Here is a 17,497-nt window from a genome sequence, read left to right on the forward strand (position 1 = left end):
TATAGCAGAGCGCATAGAACCTATTAACTAACTCTGTTTTTTCAAGTCCACTCCCGTTACACACACTTAAGATACACAAAAAATACGCGTGCGTTTTTACATATTGGCCACATATAACATAAAAAAAAAAACGGAAACAAATTTTTTTCTTCTCGCTTTTTCATTACTTAGTGTGACGGAAAATTTACGACTCATGTATGAGGTGCATATACGCAGCGTTGATATCGTAATATGGCTTTTCTTTATGTAGTTTAATTTTTTTTTTTTTTGCCTTCTCTTTTTCTCTGCATGCAACTTGTACATAATATACGTATAACATTTATGCAGTGCGACGTTCGCTAATTGAAGGAAAAGTTTTCGAGTTTAAAACGTGATTTGTGTGAAATCGTACACATAATGGGCACCTATATATGCGAGCGAAAGTCCTCGGTATCGGTAATATCGAAGATATAATAATATCGTTGCCACTAAAAAAAAAAATACGCGTGGCGTGTGATATACTGATATACATGCGTTCTCCCTTATTAGCTGCACCGCGTAGGCCGTTGGTTTAACGGGTTTTTTGTTTTATTTTTTTCTTCCCCACTCTTTCTTTCGTCGGGGTTTCATTTAATGTTTTTTATTACGACGACGGTCTCCTCCGGTGCTAACTTGGCGGTGGCATAAACAATCTCTGCGGAGTAAGAGAGAAAAAGTCGATACCATGAATCACAGCAGCGGCGCCGTCGGGGAGCTGCTGCAGCTGCAGCAGGAGATTGAAAAAAAGGCCATATACACCACGTGTGTATTTTACAGTTATTATTATTATTGTTTTTGTTGTTAGTTGGACGAATAATTATCGTATCGCGCCGACTTACATAAATGTCCCACAAACGCGACGATTTCGAGTTATTAAAATATATTTATGATATTATGCGTATTTCACAATAATGTATAATATATACACACATACATATAAATAGATTTATAATGTTTGCCCCGGATCGTCTCGTGCGAAAACCGCCGCGACTTACCCGCGATTTTAATCTGTAAATTATTGTGTACGTGCTAGTCATCGCGGAAGATATGGCTAAATTTTCCATATGAGTTCCGTTTCCGAACGAACGAACATTTAAATATACATTATATAGTATACTGGGCCACGCGGATGTGTATACGTATATATTATCTACACACGGAATATAAGAGACGTGTGAGTATATAACATAATAATATATAGAGTGAGAAGCGATTCTCGCGCATTGTTTGACGTCGCGCCCTTTATTTTTTTTTTATACACGCTCGCGCATATAAATTCATTTCTTTCGCAGCCCAAGCTGAGTGCACAACGGTATACCTATAAATATATCATATGTTATGTGCTCGGATATGTGTTTATAGGATACGACGACCGGCCGACGATGACGACACGCTTATAATATGCGTATAAGAAAACCCTATAATTCATTCGATGCTCTCTATATCGATCCGCACGCGCAAACAACACTGCTGCACGAGCGCAATTTTACTATCTCTTTCAGCGTTTAAACGAGAAGAGAAAAAAAGGAAGAAAAAGGTGTCGGACCAAATGGGATAGAATAAACGTACACACGTATAAGACATCAACGGCGTGGTGAAGGGGACACACGACGCGTCTTCGCTGTTTTGTGTCCCGTTTGCGTTATGGTCCTCTGTACATAATAATATAGTATTACTTTTTTTATTATAAACGATGTTTATTCGAGAGTGTCATTATCGTCGGTGTCGTCCACGTGTCTATAATAAATAGATTCAAGATTTCAAATCTAGGTTGAATGCACGACAAACTCTGCAGTCCGTCCACTGCGATCTAAAATTAAAAACATTAAATTAACTTGTAAAAAACTATTATAAAAAAATTCCGTTCCAACTCTATTGTTAGTAACGTATTTTTCTTCTCATCACCTCAAAACATCTACCAACGTCGTAAAAGAAATTAATCCAGAATCCTGTTATCATAAAATTCTAGTCAAACTTGTATTCTAAAGTTCTGTTAACTGAATGGTTTCCTTTTCGTGAGCTTTATGTTTATTATATTAAATCCTATTTAAAATTTTAAAAACAATACTGATTAAATAGTGTGTATATTTAAGAGAACGTTATATTTGCATCATATTATTCCAAACAACGTATAACATAGAACATTTTACAAGAATCTGTTTTACTCGGTTATTTTTAGTATTAAAGTGAATTTATCTGTTATTAAATTTAAAAATTTAAAATATAAGGCAATTAAAAAAAAATTTAGAATTTTAAAATGCTCATAACTTGATTCAAAACTAAAGTATCGATCAATTCACTCCAGTATTAATAATCATTAAGGTATAACATCCTCTTAATAGATTATAATAATACATTTTTCTTTATAAAAAAAAGGTTTATATTCCCACACACATCCGACATTAGGTTAATTTTCATCATTTTATTATTAATCCCATATTATTTCTAAAAAGCCTTTTTCCTACATGCGTTATTCAAAATGTTCATAATGAAATGCAAAAAATCGTTCGGCTCTGCATATGCTGTAATTTTATTATCCAACACGATGATTTTTATCATGAAAGACCATCGCGATGAATTTATAACACCAAAACACATGTTTTGTACAACGACATTTGTCGTAGTATAAACTATAGGACTTATCTTTGTAAATGGATTATATTTTATTAACATAACCTTACCCTAGTATAATTTATAATCTTTCTGTGGAAATGTTGAAGTTGGAAAAAAAATAATTTATTATAAGTTTAATTTAATCCTGTGACTTCAAAAAAATGTATTTATATACTTATTAAAACTATACGTAATAACATTCACAAAATATGCATATCCATTAGTTGTCCATCTCCCGATTCCATAAATAATTCTAGCATTATGATATATACATATTAAATTATGTAAACGGTATTTCGTTCCGCTCACATTCAAAATTCGTAAGACGAAATAATTCTGCAATTCCAAAAATAGTAAAGAGACGTTATTATATTAAGTAATTAAAAGACGCGTGCGATAAAATACGTAATAAACTTATTAGTAGTATTATTATTATTTTTATTTTTTATTATAATAGATATAATACTCACTTGCGAGGCCATCAAATAGTAATTTATTCAAATGAAATTTGACGGTTCATATACAATTTAATATAATACGTGTCTTACGTTTATCAAACACACTCGAGTGTGCCGACCGGATATTTCCTTGATCTTGTTCCAAAAATCTATACGATATATAATCTGTTCCCAAACATTCTGAAATAATGGTACTATTATTATTTTTATACAAACCAACACATATACTAATAACTAATATAATATTAGACGAATCGTTTAAGCTATTTTTTTTAATTTTATAATTCACATCTGTTTTGTCATAAACTCATAACTAACGAATCATGATCGTATAAACGCGTATTAGATCGATCGAATGCAAAGTGTCACAAGCATTTGAATAGTATTTGATTTATGGTAGGTGCTACCGAGTACTAAGTACATCATAATATTTATTAACGTATCGACGTATGTGTAAGTTTAGTAAACTAGTGAATTATGCATAACAACATACCTAGATCTCCTCGTGCCTCAAAAATATAGTTGGGTTGTTGTTGTATAATCTGGGAATTAATCGAGGGTTTCATAAACACACAGTGTTATTTATTAGTTTTAAATTATTACAGAAAAATTCACAGTTCACAATTTGTGATCCTAAAAAATACTAGGTTTTGTGGTTCCTTTTATCTACCATATGAAAGTTTTTTCTAAGACTCTCAATAAATATGATATTCGTAACCAATAATAATTCCTATTTTTTCGTATACTTATAATTTTTCTAAACCAATTCAAATTCAACTATTATTTGTCGTCAGACAATATTAAAATATATTTTTAAGCGTAAGTTATATAGATCATATAATATAACGAACTTAAATCTGTTTATGTCTTAGATTTATTAAGATCAAAGTGATAAAGTGCATACATATTCTATGCATACATAAGTATGATTTCCCAACTTAAATCCACAAAAAAATGTAATGTTGATATTATAATATCCACGTGTAGACATAAGATATAGTTCAGTCGGTTCCAATTGGTTGAATAAGTAACTTAGGTACTTACTCACACTAATACAGTAATACGTATTTATTTTTCACACACACACACACATAAATCAAGTACCGAAATACTAAAAAAAAGTTGCCTGTATAATGTTTATAATTATTTATCACTTTCAAGTCATTTCAATATATCTATTATAATATATTGTGTAGGTATCAAAAAATTTAATCCGTAATATAATACCTGGATACAAAATATTGTAACCAGGCTCGCGTTAAAAATCATTTTATGGGAGTGGTTGCGGTTAGCTAAGGCTACGTCTCCCTTTTATATTAATATATTACATGCCGATTACAGAATGTTGAAGGAGCAGAGGATAAAAAAAAAAAAGAAAAAAGAACTATTAACAAGTATACGGGAAAGGAAATTATGCATGAACCGAGATTTATTTACCTAGAATTATGCCCAGCCCATTGGTTATGTATATACGTACGGCAATAACGTATAAAATGTTATGCGCAGTCGTGGTACGTCTGCAAAGTTTGGAGCCCCTAAATTTGCTGTGAGAATCACCACAACGACGACGATTAGAGATTAACTTAATGTGCGCAACACGCTTATATATATATATACCGCTGTTAAGTGTTATCGTCACAGCACGTTATCGTGTATAACCTAACCTATATAATATATATATATATATACGTATACATACCACTTGGTTAGTATTGTGTCATCATCACAGTACCTTATCGTGTGTATATATGTCTATGTCTACACATATGCGTACAGGGAATCTAACCGTGTTTGTCCTCGTACTCATAGTCCGTTGGCGTTTCAAACCTACCAAATACTCAATTTATAATCACATCTTCGTTAAACTAAAAAAAAATATATTTAATTATCAAACTATTTAATTAATTTAATTACAAAATACTTAAACTAACTTTTGTCAGAAAAATATGTATTCTTTGTACTTTTTGAACTATTAATCTTTTATATTATTTATGTAATATTTATTAGTTAAATTTAGATATTTCCACAGTTACACAAAGTTAGTACAAATAAAAAAATATATATCAAAGTCTTATAAACTATGCGCAGGTATTATTTATACATTCTAACACTTTTGAACTTAGAAATATTATTGCTGAAATACAAATGTTACCATTGAAACAATTTCATAAATTGTTTTCCTAAAAAGTATTCATGACTAATTTTAATAAAACAAGTTCAACATTTAGTTTTGATCAAAGGAGACGAATAGTTTTTTAGCAAATATGTATAATATAACACATAATTCAGTTTGTTAAAAGATTTTAATACATTATAATTTTAACATTAAGAATTTACTGTACTGAAAGATATTTTTGACGTTGCTCATAAATAATAGGAAGAATATAGTTGATAAATGTCCCCCGCAAGAGACCCCGGACGTAACATTGATAATCGATGAAATAGAACCAGCTAATTTAATTAGTTGAGTTCTATCGTAAAGTATGATTTAAATCATTTTATTAATGGTCTAGAGATTCCATTATACTTTAATTTTTTTTAACTGAATGAATATACCAACACAATCAAATGTTTTTTGTTGTCCGTGTAAACTGCATCTACCTGTAAAAACTTTACTGACTAAAGACACTAGGTCTGTGTAGTACACTAATAATTAATAAATGTATTAATCCATGTTGTTCATCAGAAATTATGTAAGTAATTACCAATTTTAATTTAGGTACCATTCATTTTTTTAATGTTTTTGGTAGTGTACTTAAGCCTAAAATAGGATGATAATTTTTTTTATGTATGTGCAGCTTTTATTGTGCAGATCGTTATTAAACATTCTTTATATAGCTATGTTATTATTTTTGTTATTACAATGCGAGACTATATCATATTGTAATTATAATTGATAATTTATCCACATTATATTTTATAATGTGGATAAATAACAAAGAATATACTCAATGAATCACGTATAAGAGCATATTGAAGGGATTGGTCTGGAAAAATCGAATTAAAATGAAAACTCATATATTCTTAAATGCACCTATAAATTGATTTTGGAATTTCTACTGTAGCGACTGTGGTGCGTATAGATGTCTCTTGGGAACTACCTTCTATACTTAAATACGACTATCGCGTGGCCCATGAGTGTAAAATAAACAATAATATATTATTACGTGTGCAAAGCGCACGCGCTCTTAAAGAGAAGAGATTACGCTGGCACATTATAATATATTATTATTTTATTATAAAAAAACACGGTATCTTCCTCCTCATCCGAATAAAAAGGATATAAGAGGAGTTGATTTCCATATAAATCAATGGGAGACATCCGTTAGTGTATATATACGTAATAATATATATTATACGCACTCACACATGTACGAGAGGCGTGAAGTCGGCGGCGATCGTTTAGTGCGCACGGGATGCAAATTCTCGAGCGAAAATCGTCTCTAACGGGTCGTTATGGACCATTTGCCTTTGTGGTAGCCCCTCCGATATCGTCTAAATACTATACTTTTATTTTGTGTGTGTAAGTACTTATTTTTTTTTATTCTTTTTGCGCTAACTTCTGTCACCGCTCTGATTTTACGGTATATATAGTATGCTTTATACACGAGTATACGCAAATAATAATATAGTAATATAATATTCTGTTAAATTACATTATTTTATCTAATTTAGAAATTAGTCTATTCTAGAGATATTTTTTAAAAGATTAAAAAGACATAAAATAATTAAATTAAATGCATTCCTCTTATAGGAATGTATTAAAAAAGTATCAATTCATCAAAACTCAGCTCGGATCAGAATTAAAAATTTAATAAACGTAATAACTTAATATGTATAAACATTCAACTTTTATTAAAAAACTATTTGTTACTCACATGAAATAAAGTAGCTATTCCACCCAATGTAGTTTGTAAAAAATAGCATTTTAATATATTATTATTGTCATATAATATTAAGTTAAGCACAAACGCAAAATTTAAAAAAAAAAAAAAATCAAAAATGTAAAAATTATATGTGCCAATAATGTATAAATGTTATAAATGTTAACTTTGATGTATTAAACACCTAAATAACGTTTTCGTCATAGTTAAATATGATAAGCTTACATAATATAGGAAAAAATAGGTGTAATCAATTTCATTTTTTATCAACATTGAAAATATTCTTGATATGCTTATTGTACGACAATAATATGTCAAACAATTTTAATTTTTTAATGTTATCGTTTAATTTTGACAATTAAACAATATATACTGGTAACCAGTTAAGATAGCATAGAATTAAGGTTATGTCATTTTATACTATACATTTACATTATTAAAATTGGGACTGTGAATTGAACGCACTAACAATTATAAAAATGTATAAAATATGTATGCGATTATGTATAAAAAATTACAAAATATAATAAAATAGACTTTTCATGCTAACACTGGACTGGTAAGTGAACGGTTCTATATTTTTGCTTAATATAAAAAAAAAAAAAGTATATATTTTTAAAATTCAATTAAAAAGACTTTGTCACAAAAATATTTTGGGTTTGAAAATAAAAACTATAATTAACTTAAATATTAATAATATAACATTAAAAAATATGTTATTTTTTATTTACCCATACGCGATACACATCAAAGAACGTAGGTACACCATCCCTTGGTTGCGATTTCCCATTCTTTGACCATGACCATTATAATCATTAACTCAGTTAATTAATTTTTCATTATATAATACTGACGAACACCGATGTTATACGTCACACACGTTATTTTGTCTTCGAATTTTGTCATAGACGAACGATGGTGGATGGTAAACGATGGAATCGCTAGACACCGACCCATAGAGTACCTATATTGTGATGAAATAATGATATATGGTACATCGGCACTGAACCGACGAGCACAGTAACAAAAGGGAAAATGTAAAAACAAAAAAAAAAGGGAGAAAACGCATTCTCTCGTACATCCAACGACGTGAATATATACGTGTTTATAGTACCGATGCCCTGCTATAAATACCTAAACATATAAATCTGCACCCATCAACAGGGATACCTATAATAATTTTATTTTATTATTATTATTATTGTGACCATTGACCCGGTTGTTGTTTATGTTATGTAATATTATTGTGTTGCGGCTTATGTTATATTATATACATATATATTTACACCCTTCTTACACGTACGTGTTAACACCCCCGCCTGATCCCAAAATGTGCGTTTTATTTCTCTTCCCTTCAATAATAATAATATTATATGCACGTGCACTTAATGATTTAGATATGTATAGGTACTTAGATTAGGTAGCATGCGAGTACCGGTCCATAAAACCGATAAAGTTCAGCTATTCTAGAAAGTAAAAATCAATTATGGTGTTATTATCGTACAATAAATTATATTATATTGGTTTATGCCCTATCAACCTGCAGCTTTAGACACTCGAAAAAGAAAAACACCGGGAGGGCGGCAGGGAATAAACTTTTATAGGTCACAAATTATTACATCTTTTTAACATAATGATTTTCTAGGTTATCCCTAAAAGTTTGCATTTGACGTTAAGTTTGGCATAAATGTTTCATTTGGCATGTGTACACGTGGGTTAAGCAGATGGTTCAAAAAATTAAATTGTGCTTGCTATCTTTTTGAGCCTGATTACTTTGACCTAGTATAAATATTATTACATTACTTTCATACAAATAGTATAAAAACTATAAACTACAAAAATTAAAGATTTTTACTTTTCATGTAGTATGTTTTTAATTTTTATCAACAATGTTAACAAGTAATAAACATAAACCATAACTCAAAATAAATCATACTACTAATAATTAATTTTTGTAGGAATGTGTAAGTATATATTTTAAAATTCAAAATCAAAATGCATTGGGGTTTTAAGAAAACAATACAACTAGTTATTGCTCTAACTTTACCTAATAGCTTGTCAGCACATTTTGATATTCAGAATAAGTTTGCCGAGTGGTGTCTTGAAATTGGAAGGTTATATTGAAAATTTATGAAAATATTCTAAAAATAGGTAAAATAAAAATAATAACTACAACTATAAGATAATAGCTGATAAGAAAATTAAAATAATAATTAATAAGCTTCCGTAGATTTAACTAGGGTAAGTATTAACTGTTGTTATTGACTGAAGTGATGTTGGATGGTGTGGTAGAAGTCCATTCGAGAGGAGATTTTTAATGACATTTAGGTAGAAACTAGAAAGTACAACAAAATCAATCGTATCTACTAGACGAAGCAATATTTATTTAACGCAAAACACTTATTATTTCAAAAACACTTTAAGTAAATTAACATGCATATTTTTAATTCATTAATAAACAATATTTTTCTAAAAAAAAAAATAATATTTTTTGTTTGTTTTCATTTTAATAAATATAGAAATAACAATAAGTTCTTAATAGTTTATACTATTCATCCATTGATTTTGAAGTAATTAAATAATTGAATAATATGATTCATGTTTATCATACGGTGGATGTGTTATGGTAAACAATGTAATTAGGCATAAAGGTCATTGATAAATATTTAATATACTTGAAGTTCTTATAATATTTTTTATTTGAAGTTTTGAGAATTTCGTGTTGTATACATTATATAATGTTACCGAATAGTACTCGGATGAAATAAAAACCAAACACGCGTGTTGTTTGTATTTTAGTTAATATATACTTGCGATAACCATAATAAATAATGTACAGCAACGGTCTGCATCATGTCGTTTAATATCTATCAACACTGAGAATCTACGATTACATACATACCAGTATTATATAGTTATATAAATATTAAAATAAACGTATTTAGAAACAGTTTTAAAATGTAATACACAAATGTAATTTTCCAGTAAATGTTAAAGGGTATTTTTAAATATTGGTAATTAAATTCAATAAACAAGTCAATATGTCTATACCGAAGTGATTTCGCGTAAAAAATAACTATTGGTATATGTGTGATCAAATTATTAATCCGTTTGATTAGAACTTTCTCATATACTATTTATTTGATACATTTTTGTGTTGAAAAATACTGTATAACAACAAAAAATTAAAAAATAAAATAAAAATCAAAGCGTTAATAGCTTAACACAAAACAATATCATAAATTATGTAAACTTAATTTTTTTTTTTTTTTTTTTCAAAAGTGACTCAATTATTGCTAAAATATCTATTTATCCGTTAACTTAAACTTGTATGTAATATAGTCATATAATATGTAAAGACATAAAACATTCTTTCGATTATTATATGTTTATTATGCATGAGTAAAATTTAATAAATAATTTTATACTCTATTCGTCGGCTATTGGAAAACATGACATGATACACGTATCTATGTATAATGATAAATGAATAATGATACTACGAACGTCTATATTTGTTTAGATGATTTATCAAGTTGGAATCCACTACAATAAATATATAAAAATGCAGATATAACATTTATAGATTGTGTCGATAGCATCTGCAACGTATACTACACATTATAATAATACACGTTCTGCAGTCCGCTGCAGATAAACGTTCTCATTCCGACGACCACTTAAAACCGCAACGGCGGTGGCGTCACGCCGCAATCGCGTGTACCCGGTAGACTAACACATAGTAATATATGCACATAGACATCATTATACGGTTCACCCCCTTTACGAATCCGCATAATATAATGTAATTAATATTTTACGTCCGTTCTCTCGGCATCGTTTATAATGTATGGCAGTGTATTGTGTATATATGTGTATGTATGTGACTCGGGCTCGTTCGTAAATAGGATTTAATTTGATATCTCCGGTGGGTGGCGTCTTATCCATATAGTACATATTATTACGTGTACATTGTTTATTATGCACGTGCTAGAGTTAATTCTTCAAATTCAACGGACGTCTAGGCCTTTAAACCGTCGTCGACGTCATTTTCGGTCGTAGAACTCTCAGACGTCCAACGGATTCTTCTCCTTCAAAAACGTTTTTGTACTACATCCACCCGCCTATACACTCATTGCACTGGCACGTATCGGCTAAGTTTGTGACGGTAAAAACATGAGAGGGTGGGGAGTGAAATAAAGTCAAAATAAAAAGAGCTAGTCATATTATAGTTATCATTCGGAGATACTATAATCAATAGATATCTACATTTTTTTCATTTCACACACGTTTTATTTTGTTCAACGGTTGTTTTCATATTTTTTTTCTGGTTTGTTGCAGGCTATTCGCACAACCCCTATAACGGTGTGGTATGCAACGATAACATTTTAGCGACCGGAGTTTTTTCGTCCAAAGAACTTTGGAGGCTTTCCAAAGGTAGGGAACCACAAAAATAATAATAATAATAATAATAATATAGGTATTGCAGTCATAGGAGAGGGTTATGTGCCCGTGACCGTATATATTTAAAACATAATATATTATATACACTAGTCACTGTTATAATATGGCGCAAACGTATATAACAATAATACAAGCTATATATTATACATGCACAGATAGAGCGAAAAATAAAAATGAGCCACATGTATCTTTTACCTTTTTATCCACACGATTTTTTTTTAAATTTCACGTTATTTTGACAAAGAGTAAAAAAATACTAGGTTACTAGGTGCCTACATTGTTATCGCCGTCACCATAAAGTTATACCAAAAGAACGGTTTTTCATTACACCAATTAATTATGAATATCTCTGCTGTTATAATGTACACAGTACACACCACGCGTCACTCGAGTACTTGACAATTTGATGATATATAATATTTTAATACGTTACGATGTCACACGAATTATAATTTATCAGCATGTTGCACGATGTACAATTCAATCAGTATTGAGTACAAGAAATATGTATTGCATTTACAGCTGATCATATCTACAGACGACATAATGTACATTCATATAATAATTTCCGTTTATATGGTGATATGATATTATAACAAAACAAATTTCGGTATTAATGAATGTTGCTTAACGGTCGTACGTAATAATAATAATATATTATTAAATTCTAAAATCGTTACTTATTGATACTAAAAAAGTAAACATAAATTATGATATATCATGTTTTTATTAATCGCGTGCTCGACCAACCCGGGCCATCAATACTTAAACTACCTAACCGTCATCATTGTAACAATAAAATCAAATACAACTTTCAATAACTCAATAACTAACTTTCACTATTATTATATAATGATGTTCATATACCGACAACGCTTCGTTTTCGCCGTACAAAAGCGTTTCAATCACCCTCGGACTCTAATAATACAATATTGATTGATATATTAATATATACACGTGCGGCTTATTATTATTATTATTATTACTAGTATACATCAACGACTAGCACATGGCTTTCGTAAAAATATAACGTATACTAATAAATCTAGTAGTTTTGATGAGAGTAAAAAAAAAAATCACGAAAACCGACCTAGAACTCAAAGCGCGTTGCACTAGTTACAGTGAATGAGTTACAGGATGTGATTTTGTTCTATACAATTTTTCTAATGAGTTGTCAGATTTAACATTTTAGGTTAGACACTTATATTACATTAATATGTTTAATTTTTATTAATCGGAGGGTTGATTTTTGATATTTTATGATAAATTGAATAAAAAAAGTTGAGTGGTTACGATTTTTTGTTGAGGAGAGTTTTATTTGCCGCAGAATTATACGACAGTATTCTCTATCTTGACATTTACAGTTGATTTTCGATTATAAATTGAGTCATAAACGATAAACAAATGGTCAACTATGCATAAAATCAATACTAATTGTATAATATTATATTAATTTGAATCATAAAAAAAGTTAATTTTAAATGTCTATGAATGTACATGAATTTATATTAAATGACAAGTTTTCAAATAATAAATTATTTTATTTTTCTCGAAATGTATACTAAATTTATAGCCCATATGCGTGCCTTCGACATATTAAATAACGATTCATTTTTCACGGTTGAAAAAATGCATTTAAAATTTGAACCATACGCATTTCAAGAGATGTATTTTTGCTTGCGATTTCAGAATCGTAAAACGTAGAAAATACGTCTGTGAACAATAACGTCAAAAATGATTATAACGTATCCCAAACACTATTTACATCGGTTCAAAGTCTTATTCTTTATGTAGTATAAATTATATATATATATATATATATATATATATATTTATATACAAGTAGTCTGACTTGCACAGTATATTGTGTTATATTACAGCGATTTCAGAAGAAAGAAAATGTTTATTCGGATTAATATATTAGGATGATTTTATATGTGGAATGAACTTAAATCGATGATACGAAGTCGTATTTCTACAGTTTATAATAATAATTTAAATAATATAATGTATAATCGTTAGAATAAAAGGGAAGTTTCGTTGAAAATATTATTGTGTATCGAAGAAATACACTATAGGTTTAATTATATTTTAGTTGTATTTCAGTATGAAGAGTTCGTCGATAAATTATATAGTCGCAACAGATATTTCAACGTATTTTAAAGATAATATTTTGTCAAATAATATCTACCTCACTAATTAACTTTAAAAATTTACAATTTGAAATTCCCAGCGCTAGATAGGATAAAAACTTTCTTACAATATCTGCCTAATCTAAATTTTTTTCCAACGAAAGTATTTGAGTTCCAATTAACTAAATCGATCTATTACAATGATTACGAGATTAATGTAATACGAACTTCTATAATGATTATACGTATTTTCAGGAACAGATCTTTTTCCACCATATAAATAATTTATTATAGTACAATAAATTATAACTTATAACTTTTAAGAGATAACATATTTTAATTTCCTGTGAATTTTAATATAAAATCACTGTCAAACTACAGTTTCAATTCAATCACAAAATATATATAATACATTATTATATTAAACTCGTTTGCACGTCTATTTAAGTTATATTACGACTTAACCACTTTGATACCCTGTGCAATATATTTATTATATGTAATTTTGCTTAACAGATGCTCAGTTTTTCAATGTGATTATTTGTAATTTAAAATTATATAAATTATTTTAAACGGTCTGCCTAGATTTTCCTGTTCACCTCGTAATCAGAGGCCGCTGCTACCGCACTATACATCAAAAACTCACGATTTTGCGGTTTTTTTTTTAAGTATTTATCTTTCCTCGTATATTAAAACATTTTACACAGTACGCGGCTGCATATTATGTACATATCACCTCCTCATAATAATATGTATATTCTGTGTATGTGCATGTTTGTATGTGTATCTTAATGCGTGGTGCTCACCGCCTATCCACCTACAATACACCACCCTCGCCGCGTGCGAGCTCTGCCACCGCCACTGTATAGGAAGATCGTCTGTTTCAAAGTCGTAAGTCATCCATTGGTATCCGCAACATTTGCTGGCACACAACATTGCCCCTTTTAAGGATTAGACCGAGGAGAGACGGCACGCACACACACGCACATGTATATGTATGATATTATCCGCAAGTAAAGGGGTGACGTATCATTTTCCGCGCATACACACGTGCGACCGAAATGTTCAGATGCAAAACTCGACAATTGTTTGCTTTTTGTATATAATAATGTAATAATGTAATAATATAGTCTTCGACGGGATATACCACAAAATATACGACGATCGCCGACGACATAAAGATTTGAGAGGGATTGAGATTGCGATTTACGAGAGACAGAGTAGAAGAAAGTAAGCGAATGAGTCGATGAGTTCGCCTGGTTTCACGGTTAATTCCTATAATGGTCAAAACACGCGACCACCCTAAGCTCGACAATTTTCAGCTCGCCTTCGTCTACGGGTCATTGCGCGCGCAACTTATACTTACTGTCTTTTTACCGTGTTCTCGTTTTCGACAAATATATTAAACAAACCAACGGATTATGCACCGCGATATCAATTTCATATACATGTTGCATATATATATACCCACACATAATATATAATATATACGTATTATATATATTATATAGTGTATACTGTATATACATTATACGTATTATATATTATGTGTGAGAGTATGAATTTCATTATTTTATATAATATAATATAATAATTCGTTTGAATAGAACGAAAACGTTAATTTATTAGGTATTTAAAACGATTTACCATATTTGTTTAATAATTTACAGAAAATATAAACATTATTATACCTCATGTTATACGAATCTCGTAAATCAATATAATATAAACCATATGGACAGAAATTAATTGCATTAGAAGTTATATTTATAAATTTAGTAGTTCGGCCGTAACAGTTTATACGTTACATTACATTTTTGTTAAGCATAGTATTTTACGTTTTGATAATATATATTTTAACATTGATATTATATTTATAGTGAACCAATATGACCTATATATTTTTAAAACGGATTCTCTAAAATTCTCTTTTACAGCGTCTATAATTCAGAATCCAAATGGTATGCCACCAATGAACATTATCAAAATCGAAAACCCAGGGTATTATTGCAGCAGCTTCACCCCGCCAGGCGACCACTCATCCATCATGGCATCTGGCAGTTACAGTGAGTTTTATTTAATATGATACTATTTTATAAAGTATTTATATCCATTAATTTCGTGTTTTTACGAGTATACTCTGTTAAGACTAAACAAGTTAAAAATCATTACTATAATTATTACCCAATATCAACATCGCACTGCAAACATTTGAAATCAAATAAACCACTATGACGTATACTGTGTACACTTAAACTTAAATAACAAGAATAATAACTTGTTTTAATCATTGTTATGATAATATATAATGTATTCGAGTACCATGTTAGAATATCTTTAAAATCTTATAACAAAAATGTCTTAAAACAAAATATTTTTAGAAAAATTTCATTTAACTGATGAATGATACAAAGTGGTGAATAGACCATATAATTATTAATTTCTATGTTAATAACATTAATGCATAAGCAAACACCCATAAAACTAGCAAATGTTTTCAGATTCTTAAATATTATTTACAATTAAATATAAAATGTCAATCTCAAGTATAATAATATTCAATAAGTTGATAAAAATCAGTATAGAAAATGTTTTGTACAAAGACATTTTTGTTTATATTTTGACTAGTCACTATGTATTATAGGCAGATATTCACAGTATATAAAAGTTTAAGAGTTTAAGTTATCCAAGAAATTCTGTTTACTCAAAAATTATCTGTACATTGTACACTTATTGATTATCTTTACGATCAGTTATTTAGCAGTTTTTTGATATTTTTTCTAAAAATACGCTGGGAAATTTTAAAAATTAATCATTTGAAGTGTTACAAATTGTAATAAGCTCAAACTTTCTTTTTACAAAAAAATTGTAGTTCGGTGGAATAACAGTATTCATAATATATTATCGCCAAGATCAAGAGCACCAGTGCAGTAGGATTTGCTAAACTTTATTGGATTGATGACATTTTAGTTTTTGGAATCGTATTATATGCGCAACAATGAACAGTGTTATTTAATTATTATTTTCAGCATCGTTTTTTCGACATTATTTTATGGAGTAATAAACTATAGCGATGCTTAGTATATAATGTATTTTATCTTTTTAAATGATATAACTAATAAAATTACACAAACAAATTATATACATATGTCGTTAAAAATGATTAATTATGTTGTCATCAGGCACGATTTTCATAGGGCATATAAATACAATACTCTTATGTGTGTGTGTGTGGGGGGGGGGGGGGGTTATGTGTGTAATTTTTATATCTTGTTCTCTGTCCGGTAAAAGTGAAGCTGCGTTTGTCTCGCAAAAATTAAAAGCGTCGGGTACATAAATGTCGATAATGTAGGTATAAACGTGTGATTTAGGAAAAAAATTATATTATAGTGAGATGCGTATATTCCAGCCGCCGTCGCGTTTCCTCGTACTTTTCCCACGTCCCAATATATAAGTTCAAATATGTAATATATTAAGCGCGTGACACGATAGCTGACGACGTGTTTATCATACGCGTGTATCGATCTGGTGTATTGCGGTTGGATCGTTCGGTGCTGCGGGATCTATATCTATATAATATAGTTATTAAGACGCACGTGCGTGTGTGTGTGTGTGTGTGTGTGTGTGTGTAGATTTATCTGTATAAAGTATGTATGTACCGTGGTTATAATATTGTCGGAGTGATTGTTATCTCGCGCGACCAATAGGTATAATAGTTATATCGTCTGCGCCCATGTACATAATGTAGGTACGTGCATATTATAATATAATAATAATGCGCGTAGTGTGAAAAAAAATGTTTCCAAGATGAAGGATAAATGAACGAGTTCTTCACATTGTTCGGGATTTCCCTTATTAGGTATCAAAACGGACGATACACGAAAGCGACCATTTATACAATATATCGTATAGGTTAGGTATACCTTTA

At 29.6% G+C, this 17,497-nt stretch overlaps 1 protein-coding gene across 5 annotated transcripts in view; it reads left to right on the forward strand.

Annotated features, from left to right (window-relative positions):
• Nucleotides 1-17,497, forward strand: part of LOC112597656 (nuclear factor 1 X-type) — a 148,143-nt gene that overhangs the window by 114,486 nt on the left and 16,160 nt on the right. For 3 of the 5 annotated variants that reach the window (XM_025343786.1, XM_025343784.1, XM_025343785.1), the window contains 2 exons: nt 11,315-11,410; nt 15,507-15,635. In XM_025343786.1, coding sequence (XP_025199571.1) covers nt 11,315-11,410; nt 15,507-15,635 — 225 coding nt within the window. The remainder of the gene's footprint in view (nt 1-11,314; nt 11,411-15,506; nt 15,636-17,497) is intronic. The other 2 variants (XM_025343787.1, XM_025343789.1) reach the window with 1 other exon arrangement.

Source organism: Melanaphis sacchari, unplaced genomic scaffold (genome assembly GCF_002803265.2).
Source record: "Melanaphis sacchari strain LSU unplaced genomic scaffold, SCAv2.0 Contig436_pilon_pilon, whole genome shotgun sequence".
NCBI classification, from domain to species: domain Eukaryota; kingdom Metazoa; phylum Arthropoda; class Insecta; order Hemiptera; family Aphididae; genus Melanaphis; species Melanaphis sacchari.